Source organism: Dichotomopilus funicola (genome assembly GCF_033296635.1).
Source record: "Dichotomopilus funicola strain CBS 141.50 unplaced genomic scaffold C8A04scaffold_5, whole genome shotgun sequence".
NCBI classification, from domain to species: Eukaryota; Fungi; Ascomycota; class Sordariomycetes; order Sordariales; family Chaetomiaceae; genus Dichotomopilus; species Dichotomopilus funicola.
Genome location: NW_026944026.1, coordinates 353,505 through 367,952, shown reverse-complemented (window position 1 = coordinate 367,952; position 14,448 = coordinate 353,505). Strand labels below are relative to the sequence as shown.

Here is a 14,448-nt window from a genome sequence, read left to right as displayed (position 1 = left end):
GGGAAGAATTAAACCTCGAGACCGAAATGCAAGAAGGTCGATCTTCCACTTCCCAACGGGAGGCTTCAGGGCAGGGGCGCGGGGGCAGAGAAGCCTCAATCCAAGGCCGAGCTCTGAATGCAGCTCTTGCATGGGATGGGCGAGCCCGTTGATCGTTTGACCCACTGCACGCTGCTCGGAACGCGCAAGGTGGACCACCTTCGCTGAGACGATAACTAAAGTTTCCTTTTTCGTTCGCTTTCGTCTTTCTCGAGTCCCCCCTGTCTCTCCCCACAATGGGCCGAGCGATAACCTTCCTCTGACGACAACAAACCGGGCCTATCCTTGGCATAAAGAGCACAACGCGGGGACTTAATGGGGCCGTGAAGCTGCTCCCCCTCCCTTCCGGACGCCGGGACGGGGCCCGTGGTCGCCCGAAGAGAGGGGAAAGGTATTACCGGCCCTCCAAGGCACGGCGCATTCGCCATCAAGGTTCGTTTCTGCATCACGGTCCCAATTGAGTGGTTGAAAAGGCAGCCGAACGTCGCCCCGGCCTTTTTGCTCCTCTTCTCCCGTGGTACCTAACCGAACCACCTTTGGCTCTACTATGGTACTTCTCGGCTAACGACAGCAAACTCTGTTTCTGCGAACTGCAGATCGGGCTTCTCGCCCGGGCCATGATGGATTGCATCCGGTTATCGGAAGTGGAGCGGGGGGGGGGGGGGGTTAAACTAACTTCAAGGCACGAAGTAACGATATGTGGTTCTGGAAACCTCCTTCTCCCATTTCTCTAACCCGAGCAGAAGGCCTGCCCCATCCGTCTGCACCAGCTTTCAACCACATGATATCCCGCTTTCCACCGCGCAATCGGTGCTCGGCCTCGGTCTCGTTGGGATAAGCCCTCCCCGCAATCAAATCCATCGCATATCAATCCATTGTACTTCGTATCGTGATATCATCTCTATCTCCGGGAACATTTGAGACTCCATCGGTGGGGGGCGGGGAGCGGTAGGTACGCGGCCTCGGTACCGGAACTTTACTCCCTCCTTTTCCCCCTAGGTTGGGGGGCAGTTTCCGCGGGTGTTTGTTTATCAGCCAAGAACGACGCCGAATGCCCCGCACTTTTTCGAGGCTACACAGCAGCTGAAAGGGACAAGTCAAGAAGCGGCTTGACAACGCCCCCCCTGAAGGTGTCAAATCGCTGGCTGGACTCGTCATCCCGCGTTTTGGAAGACATATTGTCTACAGGCCTATTGGGTTGTGGTTTTGGTTGTCAGAAGAGTTTTTTCTTTGGCGGGAGATGTCAACATCCCCAATGGGAAGGAAGCCAATGTGAGACAGTTGGGTGAGACACGCTACGACAGCCCCCAAGGAAATGCAAGAGGCGGTGTTGAGGAGAAAAAATCGTGGATGAAGAAGGAAAATGAAAGGAAAAAAGCGTGAAAAGGGGGTAAATAGTGAAGAGACAAGGCAGTACATGCGCATCTGAGGGAGAAAAATAAACAGAAAAGATAAATAAAAGGTATAACTCACCGCCTTCAGCACGCTCAACGCTGCCTTCGACTGGTTATACACCTGCCGATACCCCCCAATGCTCTCGCTGAGCACCGCCTGCTTGGTCGTGCGCCCCTCGCAAATCGCCTTCATCTTGAGCTCCATCTCCTTGCGCAGGAACGGTTTGCCCAAGCTGGTCTCAAACTGCATCCGATCGAACCCTTCGATCAAGGCCACTCCAAGGCTAGTCGGAATAAACTCTCGCACTCCACTGCCGCCGCCGTTGCCATTCCCATTACCCCCGTTCCGACCTCCACGTCCCCCACGCCCGCCTCGGCCTCGGCCACGACCCCGTCCACCGCCCCTTGCCGCGGGAGCGTTGGCTTCCTCCTCGTCTCCGTTGTTGTTGTTATTGTTGTTCCCTCCACGCTCGACCGTGCGAACATACTGCCGCTCCTGGATCTTCTCAATGTGTTCGGCCATCGTAGCATCCGTGCCAATCCCATTCGCATCCATGAGCGCAATCAGATCCGCCTCGGTCAAATACGCCGGCGGCGTGGTCTTCCCCTCAGTCAACAGCGCCTCGGCCGGTTCAAACAACTCCCCCACCATAAACCGCGGCAGCATCGCCGTACCTGTCCAGTTCTCGTACGGATACACATCCAGGTAATTCCGCGCCAGCACCGTCACGCCGTGCGCGGCAAAAGTCTCCTCCCCGTAGACGATCTCCACGTCGCTGGCCATGCCCTGCGCGTCCTCGGAGCAACACGCCAGAAACCGCCGCGTGACCAGTTCGTAGATGCGCTTCTCACCGTCGTCGCCCAGCGCGGCGGGGGCTACGTACGCGACCGGGTGGATGGGCGGGTGGGCTTTATCGTCGTGACGGCCCTCGCGGGGTTGTTGGAACGCGCCGTCGGCGAGGTTCTGCGCGAAGGTGCCCCAGCGGGGGTCGGGGGTCTGTTTGCGGACGAGGGCGCGGAGGTCCATGCCGCGGTCGAAACGGTCGGTTTCGGTGCGTGGGTAGCTGATGAAGCCGCGGGTGTAGAGCTTTTCGGCGATGGTCATGGCTTGTTGACCGCTCATGCGGAGGAAGCGGGTGGCGAGCTTTTGGAGCTCGACGGTGGTTAGGGGGAGAGGTTTCCATTTTTTGGTGGGCTTTTCTTGGACTTTGGTGACTTTGGCGGTTTTGGCGGCCAGGCAGCGCTCGTAGAGGATGACCACGGCCATGCGGTCGAAGAGGCGGTGGCGGGCCCAATTGAAGTTGACTTTGATGCCTTCTCGCTCGTGGGCTACTTTGATGCCCCAGAATTGCTCGGGGACGAAGTTTTTGACGCGGAAATATCGGTCTACGACGAAGCCGAGGGTAGGGAACTGGCAGGATCCTGTGGGAGGAGTGTTAGTTAGGTAACGGCCGTGAAGGTACGTCTTCGATGTCTGCAAACGGGCCGTCATGTGGCAGAATGAACGTACCATAGCTGAGGGTGAGATTAGAGAGTGGCCCTCCCAGAGGGCGGAGACTCAGCGTTAGGAACCGGGTGAAGCAATACCCAATCCTCAAGTCGAGCTCGATCCGAGCCGACACAGCGTCGACCTGCTTCTCGTCGAGGAGGCCGAGCTGGCGTGCTGCGGTTAAAATGTGACTAGAAACACGCCAATGATGAGCTTGACGAGAACTATGGAGGCTTTCAACGAACAAGCAAACAAACAAGCAGACATCATGACCTACGCTCTCTCAATGTTGCTGAACCGCGCACGCTTGACCAAGATGTTGCGGTTCCCTTTCTTCGCGGCGTCCCTAATCTCGCTGCCGATGTGTTCGCCCTCTCTATCGCAATCGGTCCAGATGACGAGGCCGGTGGCGCGTTTGGCCTGGTCTTCGATGTTTTTGGCGATGGTCTTATTGTTCTGCCCTTGGAGTTAGTTTGCAACGGTGGTCGACGAAGGGGGAACAAAAGAGACAGGATTCAAAACAGGAAAGAGGCCCGTACCGTAGGAACAACCGTCAAGACGGGTGCATCGAAGAGACGGTCTGGCGGGGGATACTCCCAAGATTTGTAGTCCTCGGGAAACTCGGTACTTGTCAGATGGCCCTTGACTGAGGTCATGGTAACAGATGAGTGGCCCCATGGTGGCCCGAAGTCATAATCGAATGTGTAGTTTTTGACATAAGTATCGCGCGTATTGTTCTGGCGTTGGAGATGTTAGTCCGGGCAATTTTATTACGTGACATCGCCCTCAGGATGTGGGTTTGGAGTTGCGGAAGAGACCCTACTGTTTGGTAAATCCCACCGGAAAGATGGCCGGCGACAGCTTTTGCAATGGAAGGCTTTTCGGCCACGCATAAGATGCGGGTCATTGTTTCCTTAGACGGTCGGGCCTTTTTGGTGATGGTTGACTGATAACGGTTGTGTGATCGTGGAAGGAAAACCCAAGCTCGAAGAACCCGCACAGAAACGAACGTCTTTGCCTTTCCTTGTTATTTATAGTTAAAGATTTATGTTTTGTGATGAAAGCCCACCTTGTTGAACTCAAATTGGAAGCGCATAGTGCGCTCTCCTTTGGTATGTGGTCCCGGATCATAAGGCGGGAATCCGCCCTCACACCAAGGAAGTGAACGAGAGAGAAATGAGCGACACTCCCGCCTGGAATCTGCACTGAGGAGTGCGGCTCTGGGGACTCTCCGGCTCAAAATCTACAACGAAACCTTTATTGCCTGAATGCATCAGGGCTTGGGAGCGGAGTTAGCTTGCAATGCTCCTTTGGCTCTCCCCACGGCGGCCTAAACCGCGATCGCGTTGTCTTGTTGAAGTTGAGCTGTCGCGTCACGGTCAATTGGTTGAAATATTGATTGAAATTACACTGAGGTGTATTGTGTAAGCGTAAGGTATGGGAAATTACATCTGGGAACTCTTACACTGCGAACAATAGGGTATTTTACAATACACGTCCAGGTCCGTACATTACCAGAGCGAAGAGGGTGAACACACTTGCCTTTTATAATGTTACAGAAGCAATTGATAGAAAAAGGGAGTGCGAGAGGCCAATCGGATTGCATTTGAGTGGCAAAAAAAGGAACCTGCCATCAACAAGTCAGAAATAAAGTTGCGGGTTTGGTTGAATTGCACTCCACATTTCTTACCAGATTACAAACACTTCTCATCTGTATTGTTACCGTGCCAGGTCCGTTGTGAGCGCCCATGCGGCCTGGCTAACATACGGCCGCTCAATCGAGCAAGGACCCACTCCGCATCACTAACACGAAACGGAACGTCCACGCAGCAGACTGCCGGTGGAGCCGCCCGCCGTTTCCGGTTCGCTAACGGCGGTCCCCTAGAGCTCCGCGAGACGATGACGCTCAGACCCGACTAGGACCGCAGGCGAGCTTCAGAAAGGTGTTTTTCGAAGCACTTTCTTTCCAAAAGCTCATGTGTTTCTTCAAAGAACATAAATAAATACTCAATTTAAAGCCATTTACAACCAAATCATCCAAAATGGCGCTCCCCACCGTCCACGCCCTCGAAAGCTGCGCCGACTTCTCAACCGCCGTGCAGCCCTTCCTCCCACAGCTCTACGACCTCCCCCACCAGCTACTCGACATCGCCACGGGCCATAGCGGACGGAGTCTCCTCCAGCTCTACGCCGAGACCAACCCGCTCATATCCGGGTTTGCGGCATCTGTGGCGCTGGGCGCCGTGTTTCTAGTCTTGGCTGAGATCAACCGCAACTACTCGCAGGTTGACCGCGCGTGGAGCGTGCTGCCGACGGTGTACATCGCGCACTTTGCGGCGTGGGCACGGTTGACGGGTGTTCCGCATCAGAGGGTGGATGCGGCGTTGTTGTTTAGTGCGATTTGGAGTGTAAGTTGGCTGGTTGTCTCATAAGTGAAGCCGTACAAAACGGCCCAACGGGGTCAGGGATGGTGGCTGACTACCAGCGACAGGCTCGTCTCAGCTTCAACTACTGGAGAAAGGGGGGTTATGGGATTGGGCATGAGGACTACAGATGGTGAGTTTAGTCGATACCACATTCCAGGAACGTCTGACTTATACCTCGTAGGGAAATCATCCGCCAGTACATCCCCAAGTTCGCGTTCCACGTCTTCAATTGGACGTTCATCTCGTTCATCCAGAGCATCTTGCTCTTCCTGATCGCGGCCCCCGTGTACACCATCCTGCTGGCGTCCACGATCGAACCGGACCTTACGAGCGCCGACATCGCCTCTGTGGCCATCGAGCTAGCTCTCATCCTCACCGAGTACATCGCTGACGAACAGCAGTGGGGTAAGCATGCATATTTATATCACTCACCTTCACCTCCCCGCGAAATACCGCATCACGCAACCATCCACCCACTCACCCACACATCCACATCAAGCAAGCAAAGCACTAATAATCCCGCAGTCTACCAATCCGCAAAGAAGCAGTACCGCGAGACCAACAAAGTCACGCGCGGCTTCCAACAAGCCGACCTCGACCGCGGTTTCATCACCACAGGACTCTGGGGCCACAGCCGGCACCCCAATTTCGCCGCCGAGCAGTCCATCTGGTTCGTGCTCTACCAATGGAGCTGCTACGCCACCAAGACGCTGTACCACTGGACCGGCGCCGGGCCGGCATTTCTCGTGCTGCTCTTCCAGGGCTCGACCTGGCTCACGGAGCTGATTACTGCGGGGAAATACCCGCAGTATGCTGACTACCAGCGCCAGGTTGGGGCTTTTGCGCCGTGGGGGTTTAAGGCGTACGATGCGTCGTCGGCATCGAAGTCGTTGGCGTCGTCGCCGAAGGTGATTCGGACGAGTGAGCTGGCGAAGAAGGCGCAGGAGAAGGAGACGAAGAAGCAGAAGTGAGAGTCGGATGAGATCTAGGGGCCCGGGGGCCTGCGAACGGTTATTTCGTTCCCCATCCTGTGTGACGCCGGTTGTTGTGGAATGAATGTGACCAAAGATACGAGTACCGACAGGAGGCTGAAATAAGAAAAAGAAGAAAAAAAGATTGCTTGTCGCTGATCAAGCCAGGCAGCCAAGCAACGGTGGCAGATCCCGGGCAGGGGATCCTCACTGGCCCGTTCGAACGGCCGCGGCGCATCCTGTGGATCTGGATCTGTGCAGGTCTCGGGTAGGGTCTGTGTGAATGGGATGGAGGAAGGGTGCATCGGAGTTGTTGGTGTTTGGGGTTGAGGCGTTACCTTTACTCTTGAAGAGTAGTTACATAGTATGGTCTCCTCCTGTTCAACGTCATCGGTTTGTAGAGGAGTCTGCAAGTACATATGTATGTACGGACACGTACGCACCTTCTCCTAAAAGTCCTGCATGGAAATACGCAACCCCCGCAAGTTACGTATAATTTTGCGACATCAGAACTCAAATCTGAGATGCATCCCCACATCGGCGATTAACAAAAGCTTGGAGAGCACATGGCAAGGCTCGTTGGGTGTGGTCCAACGGGCAAATCACCGTCATCTGCGTCCCACGACCCCGGTCCAGGGGTGTTCTCAGCCTCGACTGTTCTGTGGACTTTCTGGTCGAACAAGGGTGATTTGCCCACGCGCTAGCGAAGTTGGGAATGCTCACCTGACCAACCCCAAAATTGCGCCAGGCGGCGGTTCAAAATGAGCAAAAATATCTTCGGACCACTCGTTTCAAGCGTGGGGTGCACACGGCCAGGTCGGCGGCCGGTCGCTGCTGAAACTTTCTTTGTTTTTTACAGGCCGTGACAGCTGGCCGCAGCCCAAGAAACTAGCCTGGCAGTTGGCCAAAGCCTTCGGACGGATCCCCAAACGGCCAAGGCGTTGGTTGGCGCCCCCAACTTGTGGCCCACTGCTTTCTTTGCAGAACCACGAAGCAATCCAAAACCCCCAGCCCAAAATCCACAGCGGTAATGAGGGACGGTCGTGGGGAGATGTATCTGCGACCTTCGCCCCCTGGTCGGTAAGCTCGGGAGAGCGCCCTTTGGCCCGGGTTGGGACCATGTGGTCGGTTCGTGAGATGACGACCTCGAAATGGGTTCCATTGAACCCAAAAGCCTCCCAAGTATAAATCCCCGGCGGCCAGCCGTTTCTGTTGTTGCCCGCACCTCGATTTCCCGTGCTTGCTGTACATGTGTGCGTGCTTTGAGCTCTGCTGAATAAACCTAGACCTGCTGGCTGCCGGATCTTTTTGAATTTATCAGTTCTGCAACTTGAATCACCCTTCGTCATTGCGCGTACTCGACACATCATATCCACCTCACCTGCTGCCTGCCAAGCCCGAGCTCGTCTGTTATCAGTTGCAAAACCCCCCGAACCCTACGTCGTTCTGCTTCAAGTATAAGACCACTGTCCCCTCGACCAACCAACCAGCCGTCTGTCTATCCATCTATTCGCCCGTGCGATCCGGTTTTCGGTCTCCGAGCTCTCTAACATCTTCTCCCTGCTTCACCGCCCACCCGCTGTCCTTCACCTCAGAGGTCACCTTGAGGGTCCAACCCCCACGTCAACACCCCGGTTCACATCGCCATTCGCTCCCTGCTGTGCGCTCAGGTGCATCTGCATTCCAACGCTCGCTCACTTTCGCCAACACCACACGCGACCAAGTGGGGTCCTTCTGTGGGGGTTCCACCGACGCCGGCATCTCACCACTGCACCTTCCCGAACAATTTTGACAGGATCCCCGCCGGGTATACCCTGGGAAGAGCTGTGAAATACTTTTAGGGTTCAGGTCCCAAGCTTGATCTCTTTCGGTTTTCTTTCTTTCCTGGTCCATCCCATACCGTCGTGTCTTCACCTTATCCACCACCACCAACCCATCCCCGTCAAACCTCGAAAGCGAAAAGACTTGCCTATCATGCCTCTCACCTGGGAATCCGTTTATTCCTTCTTCTCCCCACCTGCCTCGCGGGACCCATCTCCGAACAGCACACCCTCCCTGTTCTCGGGCGCATTCTCCTCCAATACATCGACCAAGCAAACCGACCTGCCAATGCCCCCCACCACAACATTCGGGATGCCCTCCCCGGCAGACTCCTCCACCTCATCTCTGACCGGAAGCGAGCGCGACTACTCCCCGCCCGGGTCCGCATCCTACGCCCGCCGCGAGCGTCGGCCCTCAACCTCAAGCACGTCTTCCCGATCCACCACCAGCCTAGAACAACCAATACGCCAAGGCCCCAACCGCACCCACACAACCCCCGCGGTCGTCATCACCTCCCCTTCCCCCCCACCATCATCATCATCCTCCTCCTCTTCCGAAATCAACCACGAACAACGACCAGCACCCCCGCGCCGTTCGGCCACCGACATCGTCGCGCCCGAACCCATGTCGCGGACCTTTCCCAAGCCGGCGGTCGAGCCAAGCCTCGACGAGCTGCTCGCACGTAAGCCGCTCAAGCACTCGCTGGGGTACTATGTGCAAAACTCGTCGCGGGTCGCGGCCGCCAAGGCATCGCAGGAGTCGCTTCGGGCTAGTAGTGAGGAGGCGGCGGCGGAGCGGGCGAGGAAGTTTGAGGAGACCAAGAGGCGGTTGATGATGGATCAGGAGAAGTTGGCCGGGTTGGGGAAGCGGTGATGGGCTTTTTTAGAACTTCACTTCGTATTCTCGGCTGGATGGTTTAATCAAAATAGTTTTTTCTGGGTCTGGGTGGGACGGCTTTTGTGTTATTATGGCAGGTTGGGGCGGGAAGCGCATCGTTGACTTCTTTTTTTGCGATTATTTACTATTCGGATAATGTTAGCGAGTACCAACTCGGCGTAAAAGCATATTCTTCCTCCATTGGCCTTTTCTTTGGACTTGTTTCTGTGCGTGCTTCAACAGCTCAGATCGACACTTTGGTCAGGACCTTGGGTATCTGGTGCAGGAATCAAAGGCCACAACAAAAGCTGGCCATTTTCTCGGGAGGAAGGGACCAGGGAAGTTTGGGTTGACGATCAGGTATTAATTTTCCGAAATAGCGAAGTCTGTCTCTGTTAAAAGGATTTACTACAATAGACATAGTCAGGAGAAATGTTGACAAAAACGGTGTAAAAGTAACCATCCGTACCAGTAAATCTCACCTCAACCCATCAACCCCCCTCAAATTCCATAACGTCAGGGGGAGATATTCTTCCCCTACCCTCGATCATGCCAACCGCGACGCAAGGGTGAACCCATAGGCCACCGTGGCGACGAACGACCCAAGGTTCAACAACGACGACACGCCATGCAGCATGCCGAAGCGCTTGTTGAGCTCCGTCATCTCCTGCGAGTGCGGCGGAGCATCGTAGGATTTCTTGCCGTCTTTCTTTTCTATATGGGTATCATTATTAGCTATCCCACACTCCAGAGTACCCTGAGCTTCTTCTTGGGGAGCAGAGCACGACTCCATTGGAACCGGGGGAAAAAAAGGAGAAGACATACCCTGCACCCTCCTCTCCTCCATAACCCCCGTCGTCGCCGGCCCAACAACCCCCAAATTCACCGCGCTACTCAAAAACGCCCCCGCCAACGGCACCAACACAGTCCATCGGTTGTCCCGATCAAAGAATACCCCGGCCACGCCGCTGGCGCTGCCGAACGGGTTGCGACTGCCCGGGTAGGTGAGGATCAGCAGGGCTGGGAGGGCGGTTTGCAGGGAGAAGTAGACTGGGAAGATGTGCGACATGAGGGTTGAGAATTGGGGGCGGGGGAGGACGCGGAAGGCTAGGATGCCGTTTATGAAGGTCTTGGGGGGGGCGGGGTTAGTGCGTGGGTGGGTGAGTGAGGGGGGAATGTGTGAGTTGAGTGAGAGGGGGGTGGTTGGGGGGTTAACATACGTGGAAGAAGGTTGCCCCAAGGAGGGTTCCATAGCTAAATACATCGTATATTATTGTTAGTTATTCTGTGTATTTGGGAAACGATGGATGAGAGATAAATTGCATGCAAGCAATGAAGGATGGGGGGAATGCCTACCTAAGAATATGGTACGGGCCAGGTGACAGGAGACTCATGATGAAGACTGCTCAGCCTCGAAGAGTTTGAGTTCGTTTATTTATTTACTTTTTACAAAAAATTCCAGGTGGAAATCTCAATCGTTGATGAACTCATGTGGGTGCATTTGGAATGACGTTGAGTTGAGAGTGGTGTCGGCATCGCATGGGCCGTCTTGGCGTTGAGCCGCTGTGGGTTCCAGGCCGTGGAGCACCGGGGCCTGCACCTGCAGGGATTATATTGCTCTGACGCGCTGTCATGTGCCAGCGCGAGGCAGCACCAGCGAGTTGGGACAAACGGTCCAAGCTCGCGTTTGCTGCCTGGACGGGATATGGTCTCGACCCTGACCTCGATGATGAAGACAAAATAAATTCAATTGAAAAGGTGTTTCTGGTCTTTTGCACCTTTCTCCGAATCTCCCATCAATTTGCCTATTTTCCCTTCTCTCTGTTCCTGTTTCCATCAATTGTATCTCGGTGACCTCCATTCAACCCGCAACGATGGCGGACAAGGAAGCGACGGTGTACATCGTCGACCTGGGCGAATCCATGGCCGACTGCCACAACGGTCGCGATGAATCGGATTTGGATTTCGGCATGCGCTATGTATGGGACAAAATCTCGACGACGGTCGCAGCCAGCCGCAAGACTTGGACCGTCGGCGTAGTGGGTCTCAATACAGAAGACACCGACAATGCACAGGATACCGAAGGCCTTGGGGGCTACGAACATATCTCGGTGCTTCAGAACCTCGGACCGATGACCATGACTTCATTGAGAGAACTGCGCTCGTCGGTGCAAGCATCAAACAACTACGGCGGTGATGCCATCTCAGCAATCGTGGTCGCCTTGAAGATGATCGAAGTGTTTACAAAGAAGCTCAAGTACAAGCGGAGGATTATTCTGATGACTAACGGCGAGACGCCAATTGAAGAGGACTCTGCGGAGGATGTTGCAGCTAAGCTGAACGACTTGGGCATTGAGCTTGTAGTGATGTACGTTTATTAACCGACATGTTCTTGTTCCAACCGAAGCTGACTAGGGCAGTGGTGTTGATTTCGATGACTCGGACTACGGGTTTAAGGAGGAAGACAAATCCAGGGTCAAGGTAACCATCCTTCTTTCGGTGACCTCTTCCGAACTCTTTCTAACTCTAGATAGGCGGCAAACGAGAAAATCCTGCGCAAGATGGTTGAGAGCTGCACCGATGGCGTGTTCGGTACGATGCAACAAGCGGTTGAAGAGCTCGCAATTCCACGTATCAAGCCTGTGAGGCCCTTCAAGGCGTACGACGGGCCGCTTACGCTTGGAGATCCGTCCAAGTACGAAAGCGCGCTGAGCATCCACGTTGAGCGCTACTTCAAAACTAAGCGTGCTACGGCCCCATCAGCAAGTACTGTGGTGATCAACACGGATCACGGGGGCGCTTCCCAGACTCAAACCCTTGACGAGGACACGGCAATGGATGGTGCCGAGTTTTCCGGTGTCAAGCACATGCGTACCTACCGGGTCCAAGACGACGAAGCTCCGGGTGGGAAGCGGGATGTTGATATCGAGGATCTTGCCAAGGGGTACCAGTACGGCCGGACCGTGGTCCCTTTTAGCGAAAGTGATATGAACGTCACCAAACTCGCCACGACCAAATCTTTCACTATTCTTGGGTTCATCCCATTTAATAACGTAGGTGCCCACCCCTACTTTTAACGAGTTACTACCTCGATGCTAACCCGGGCTAGTATAACCCATCCATCAACATGGGCGAGACGGGCATTATCGTCGCCCAAAAACTCAACGAGGAGGCGGAACTGGGGCTTTCCGCTCTTATCCACGCCCTTCATGAACTCGAGTCCTACGCCGTGGCCAGATATGTCCAAAAAGACGGCACACAGCCACAACTACTCCTCCTCAAGCCAAACCCGGCTATCGAGGACGACTTTGAGTGTTTGTACGATGTACCACTCCCCTTCGCCGAAGACGTTCGCAGCTACCAGTTCCCGCCACTCGACAAAGTCCTTACTGTCACCGGCAATGTCATCAAGGAGCATCGGCTGCTACCGTCAGATGACCTCAAGGAAGCGATGAGCGATTTCGTTGATGCCATGGACCTGTCTGGGTACGATGTCGACGAAGACGGGTATGTCATGACTGAGAGTGGTTTTGCAGCTTGGGGCTAATGTCAAGTCTAGAAAACCCGTCGAGTACGCGCCCATAGACGAGACGTACAACCCCATCATTCACCGCATGAACCAGGCCATTCGTGCCCGAGCCGTGGATCCAGACGCCCCGATCGGGCCGCCCGCTGAAATCCTGCTTCGCTTCTCTCACCCACCAGAGAAGTTACTAGACAAGGCAAAGTCAGAAATCGATGCCCTGATCGATGCGGCAGAAGTCAAGAAAGGTGCGTTCACTCTTCCTACTACGATTCATCACTAGCTAACAGAACGATATAGTCCCTCCGAAAGCTCAAGGCAGGCAAGGGCGCAAAGAAGCTGTCAAGCCACTCTCCGGTCTCGACATCGATGCGCTCCTGGGCGAGAGCAAGCGCACCACCATTTCCACCGAGAACGCGGTGCCCGAGTTCAAGCAGATTCTCGCCACCGCCGAAGACGACGCCACCATCGAGAGCGCAGCCAAGCAAATGGGCGAGATCGTCCGCAAGCTCATCCACGACAGCTTCGCCGACCTGTTCTATGCCCGGGCTGCTGAGAATCTCCGCGTCATGCGCGAGGAGCTTATTAGTCTGGAAGTGCCGGGGCTGTACAATAAGTTCTTGACTGGGCTGAAGAAGAGTACCCTAAGTGGTGAGCTGGATGGGGACCGGAGAGAAATGTGGTTTAAGCATATCGTCGGTGGGCGTCTGGGTCTCATTTCGCAGGACGAGTCGGAGGTGTCGGAAGTGACGACTGACGAGGCTAAAGCTGTAAGTCCACACATTTTACCCTGATTTTCTTCCTTTCATTTCTTTTCTTTTCTAGAGCTGGTGTAAAGGGATCCGTTTTGAGCATTTGCTGACTAGCACGCAGTTTGTGAGGTAGCCTGGGTTCACCTTAACCCTGTTAATTCCGGTTCCTCGTGGCCAAAGTCCAGCCTCGTTACTCCTATATTGGGACATGAGTGGTCTAATTTGGAGGGCTGTTGACGTAGTGGGAGGCTGGGTAAAGTTTTGATCCAGTTGTCAGCATTTCGGCGAGCTATAAGGAGGAAAAGGGTCGGGCATCCAAAAGTAGACTGCCGTCTTGGCAAAATAAGGCTGAGAACCGTGGGTCTTGAGGCCTACCATCTTCATTCTCCACAAGTGCCAGGATTGGTTGAACTGGACACAACTGGGCTTACACCGACTGACTCCTCAACGTCCACAGCTTCCAGCTTAGTAGTAGTCGTGTCCAAATTATGTGTGCCTTTGTCGCGGCCCAATCCCAGACTCGTTTGGAGGGAACTTACTGCTAGAAGTTTCGCTGTTAGTCTCCGGATCCACACTTGGGTACGTTTGCTCTTGAGCTTACACCAGTTAAAGCTAGGGATAATAAACATCCCCTTTCATATATCGTGCAATACTGCACACAAACGGTCTGGCAATCAAACACTCCGGAATAACAACTGTTTCCTACTTCGAAACTGTATTTGGCCCCACAAACATTTCTTTTCATGAATTACATCAGCCAACCATAGCAAGACCGGTTAACGGGAAGCCATCGTTGGGCCCCTACTATTCGATTGCTCCTTCCTTACCCCTCTTCGGAGGCGCCTTAGTCCTTGAGCCTGTGCAAGAGCAACCAACTCACATAACTTTGCCTACCTATTGATAATTGAGAGCCAACGTCTTCACAATACTAAGACGTGAATGAGAATTCTTGGCCTTATCATTGTGAGTGACAATAGAGCCTTGGGTTTCTAAGACTTTCCATTCAACCTTGTGTCACATAGTGTGTTGACAACCCATATAACATTGAGTCCTCACAGTGCCCTCACACCAGCAACACATCACATCGTCTGAGTCTCCGCTCCAAGGCTCCCCATCTGATCATAGGCCGGACCGGACCCGTTCCTCGAACTTTGAGT

The 14,448-nt window shown here is 54.4% G+C and overlaps 5 protein-coding genes across 5 annotated transcripts; 3 read left to right on the top strand and 2 right to left on the bottom strand.

Moving 5' to 3' along the window:
* Positions 1-1,193: 1,193 nt before the first annotated feature.
* Positions 1,194-3,829, bottom strand: C8A04DRAFT_34522 (DNA topoisomerase; the record flags this gene model as incomplete). Its single annotated transcript, XM_062782852.1, has 6 exons — positions 1,194-1,229; positions 1,513-2,855; positions 2,944-3,113; positions 3,200-3,378; positions 3,462-3,659; positions 3,746-3,829. The coding sequence occupies 6 exons, from the start codon at positions 3,827-3,829 to the stop codon at positions 1,194-1,196; spliced, it is 2,010 nt and encodes a 669-aa protein (XP_062640341.1).
* Positions 3,830-4,964: 1,135 nt separating this feature from the next.
* C8A04DRAFT_9298 (uncharacterized protein) lies at positions 4,965-6,319 on the top strand (the record flags this gene model as incomplete). The annotated part of the gene is made up of 3 exons (XM_062785434.1): positions 4,965-5,330; positions 5,414-5,478; positions 5,530-6,319. 3 exons carry the CDS (start codon positions 4,965-4,967, stop codon positions 6,317-6,319), a joined length of 1,221 nt encoding a protein of 406 aa, XP_062640340.1.
* Positions 6,320-8,293: 1,974 nt separating this feature from the next.
* Positions 8,294-9,013, top strand: C8A04DRAFT_25162 (uncharacterized protein; the record flags this gene model as incomplete). The annotated part of the gene is made up of 1 exon (XM_062779459.1): positions 8,294-9,013. One exon carries the CDS (start codon positions 8,294-8,296, stop codon positions 9,011-9,013), a length of 720 nt encoding a protein of 239 aa, XP_062640339.1.
* A 550-nt stretch (positions 9,014-9,563) lies between these two features.
* Positions 9,564-10,410, bottom strand: C8A04DRAFT_9429 (uncharacterized protein; the record flags this gene model as incomplete). Its single annotated transcript, XM_062785477.1, has 4 exons — positions 9,564-9,730; positions 9,842-10,145; positions 10,237-10,270; positions 10,373-10,410. The coding sequence occupies 4 exons, from the start codon at positions 10,408-10,410 to the stop codon at positions 9,564-9,566; spliced, it is 543 nt and encodes a 180-aa protein (XP_062640338.1).
* A 480-nt stretch (positions 10,411-10,890) lies between these two features.
* C8A04DRAFT_34519 (SPOC like C-terminal domain-containing protein) lies at positions 10,891-13,333 on the top strand (the record flags this gene model as incomplete). The annotated part of the gene is made up of 6 exons (XM_062782851.1): positions 10,891-11,384; positions 11,437-11,497; positions 11,551-12,069; positions 12,126-12,523; positions 12,576-12,787; positions 12,840-13,333. 6 exons carry the CDS (start codon positions 10,891-10,893, stop codon positions 13,331-13,333), a joined length of 2,178 nt encoding a protein of 725 aa, XP_062640337.1.
* Positions 13,334-14,448: the final 1,115 nt, after the last annotated feature.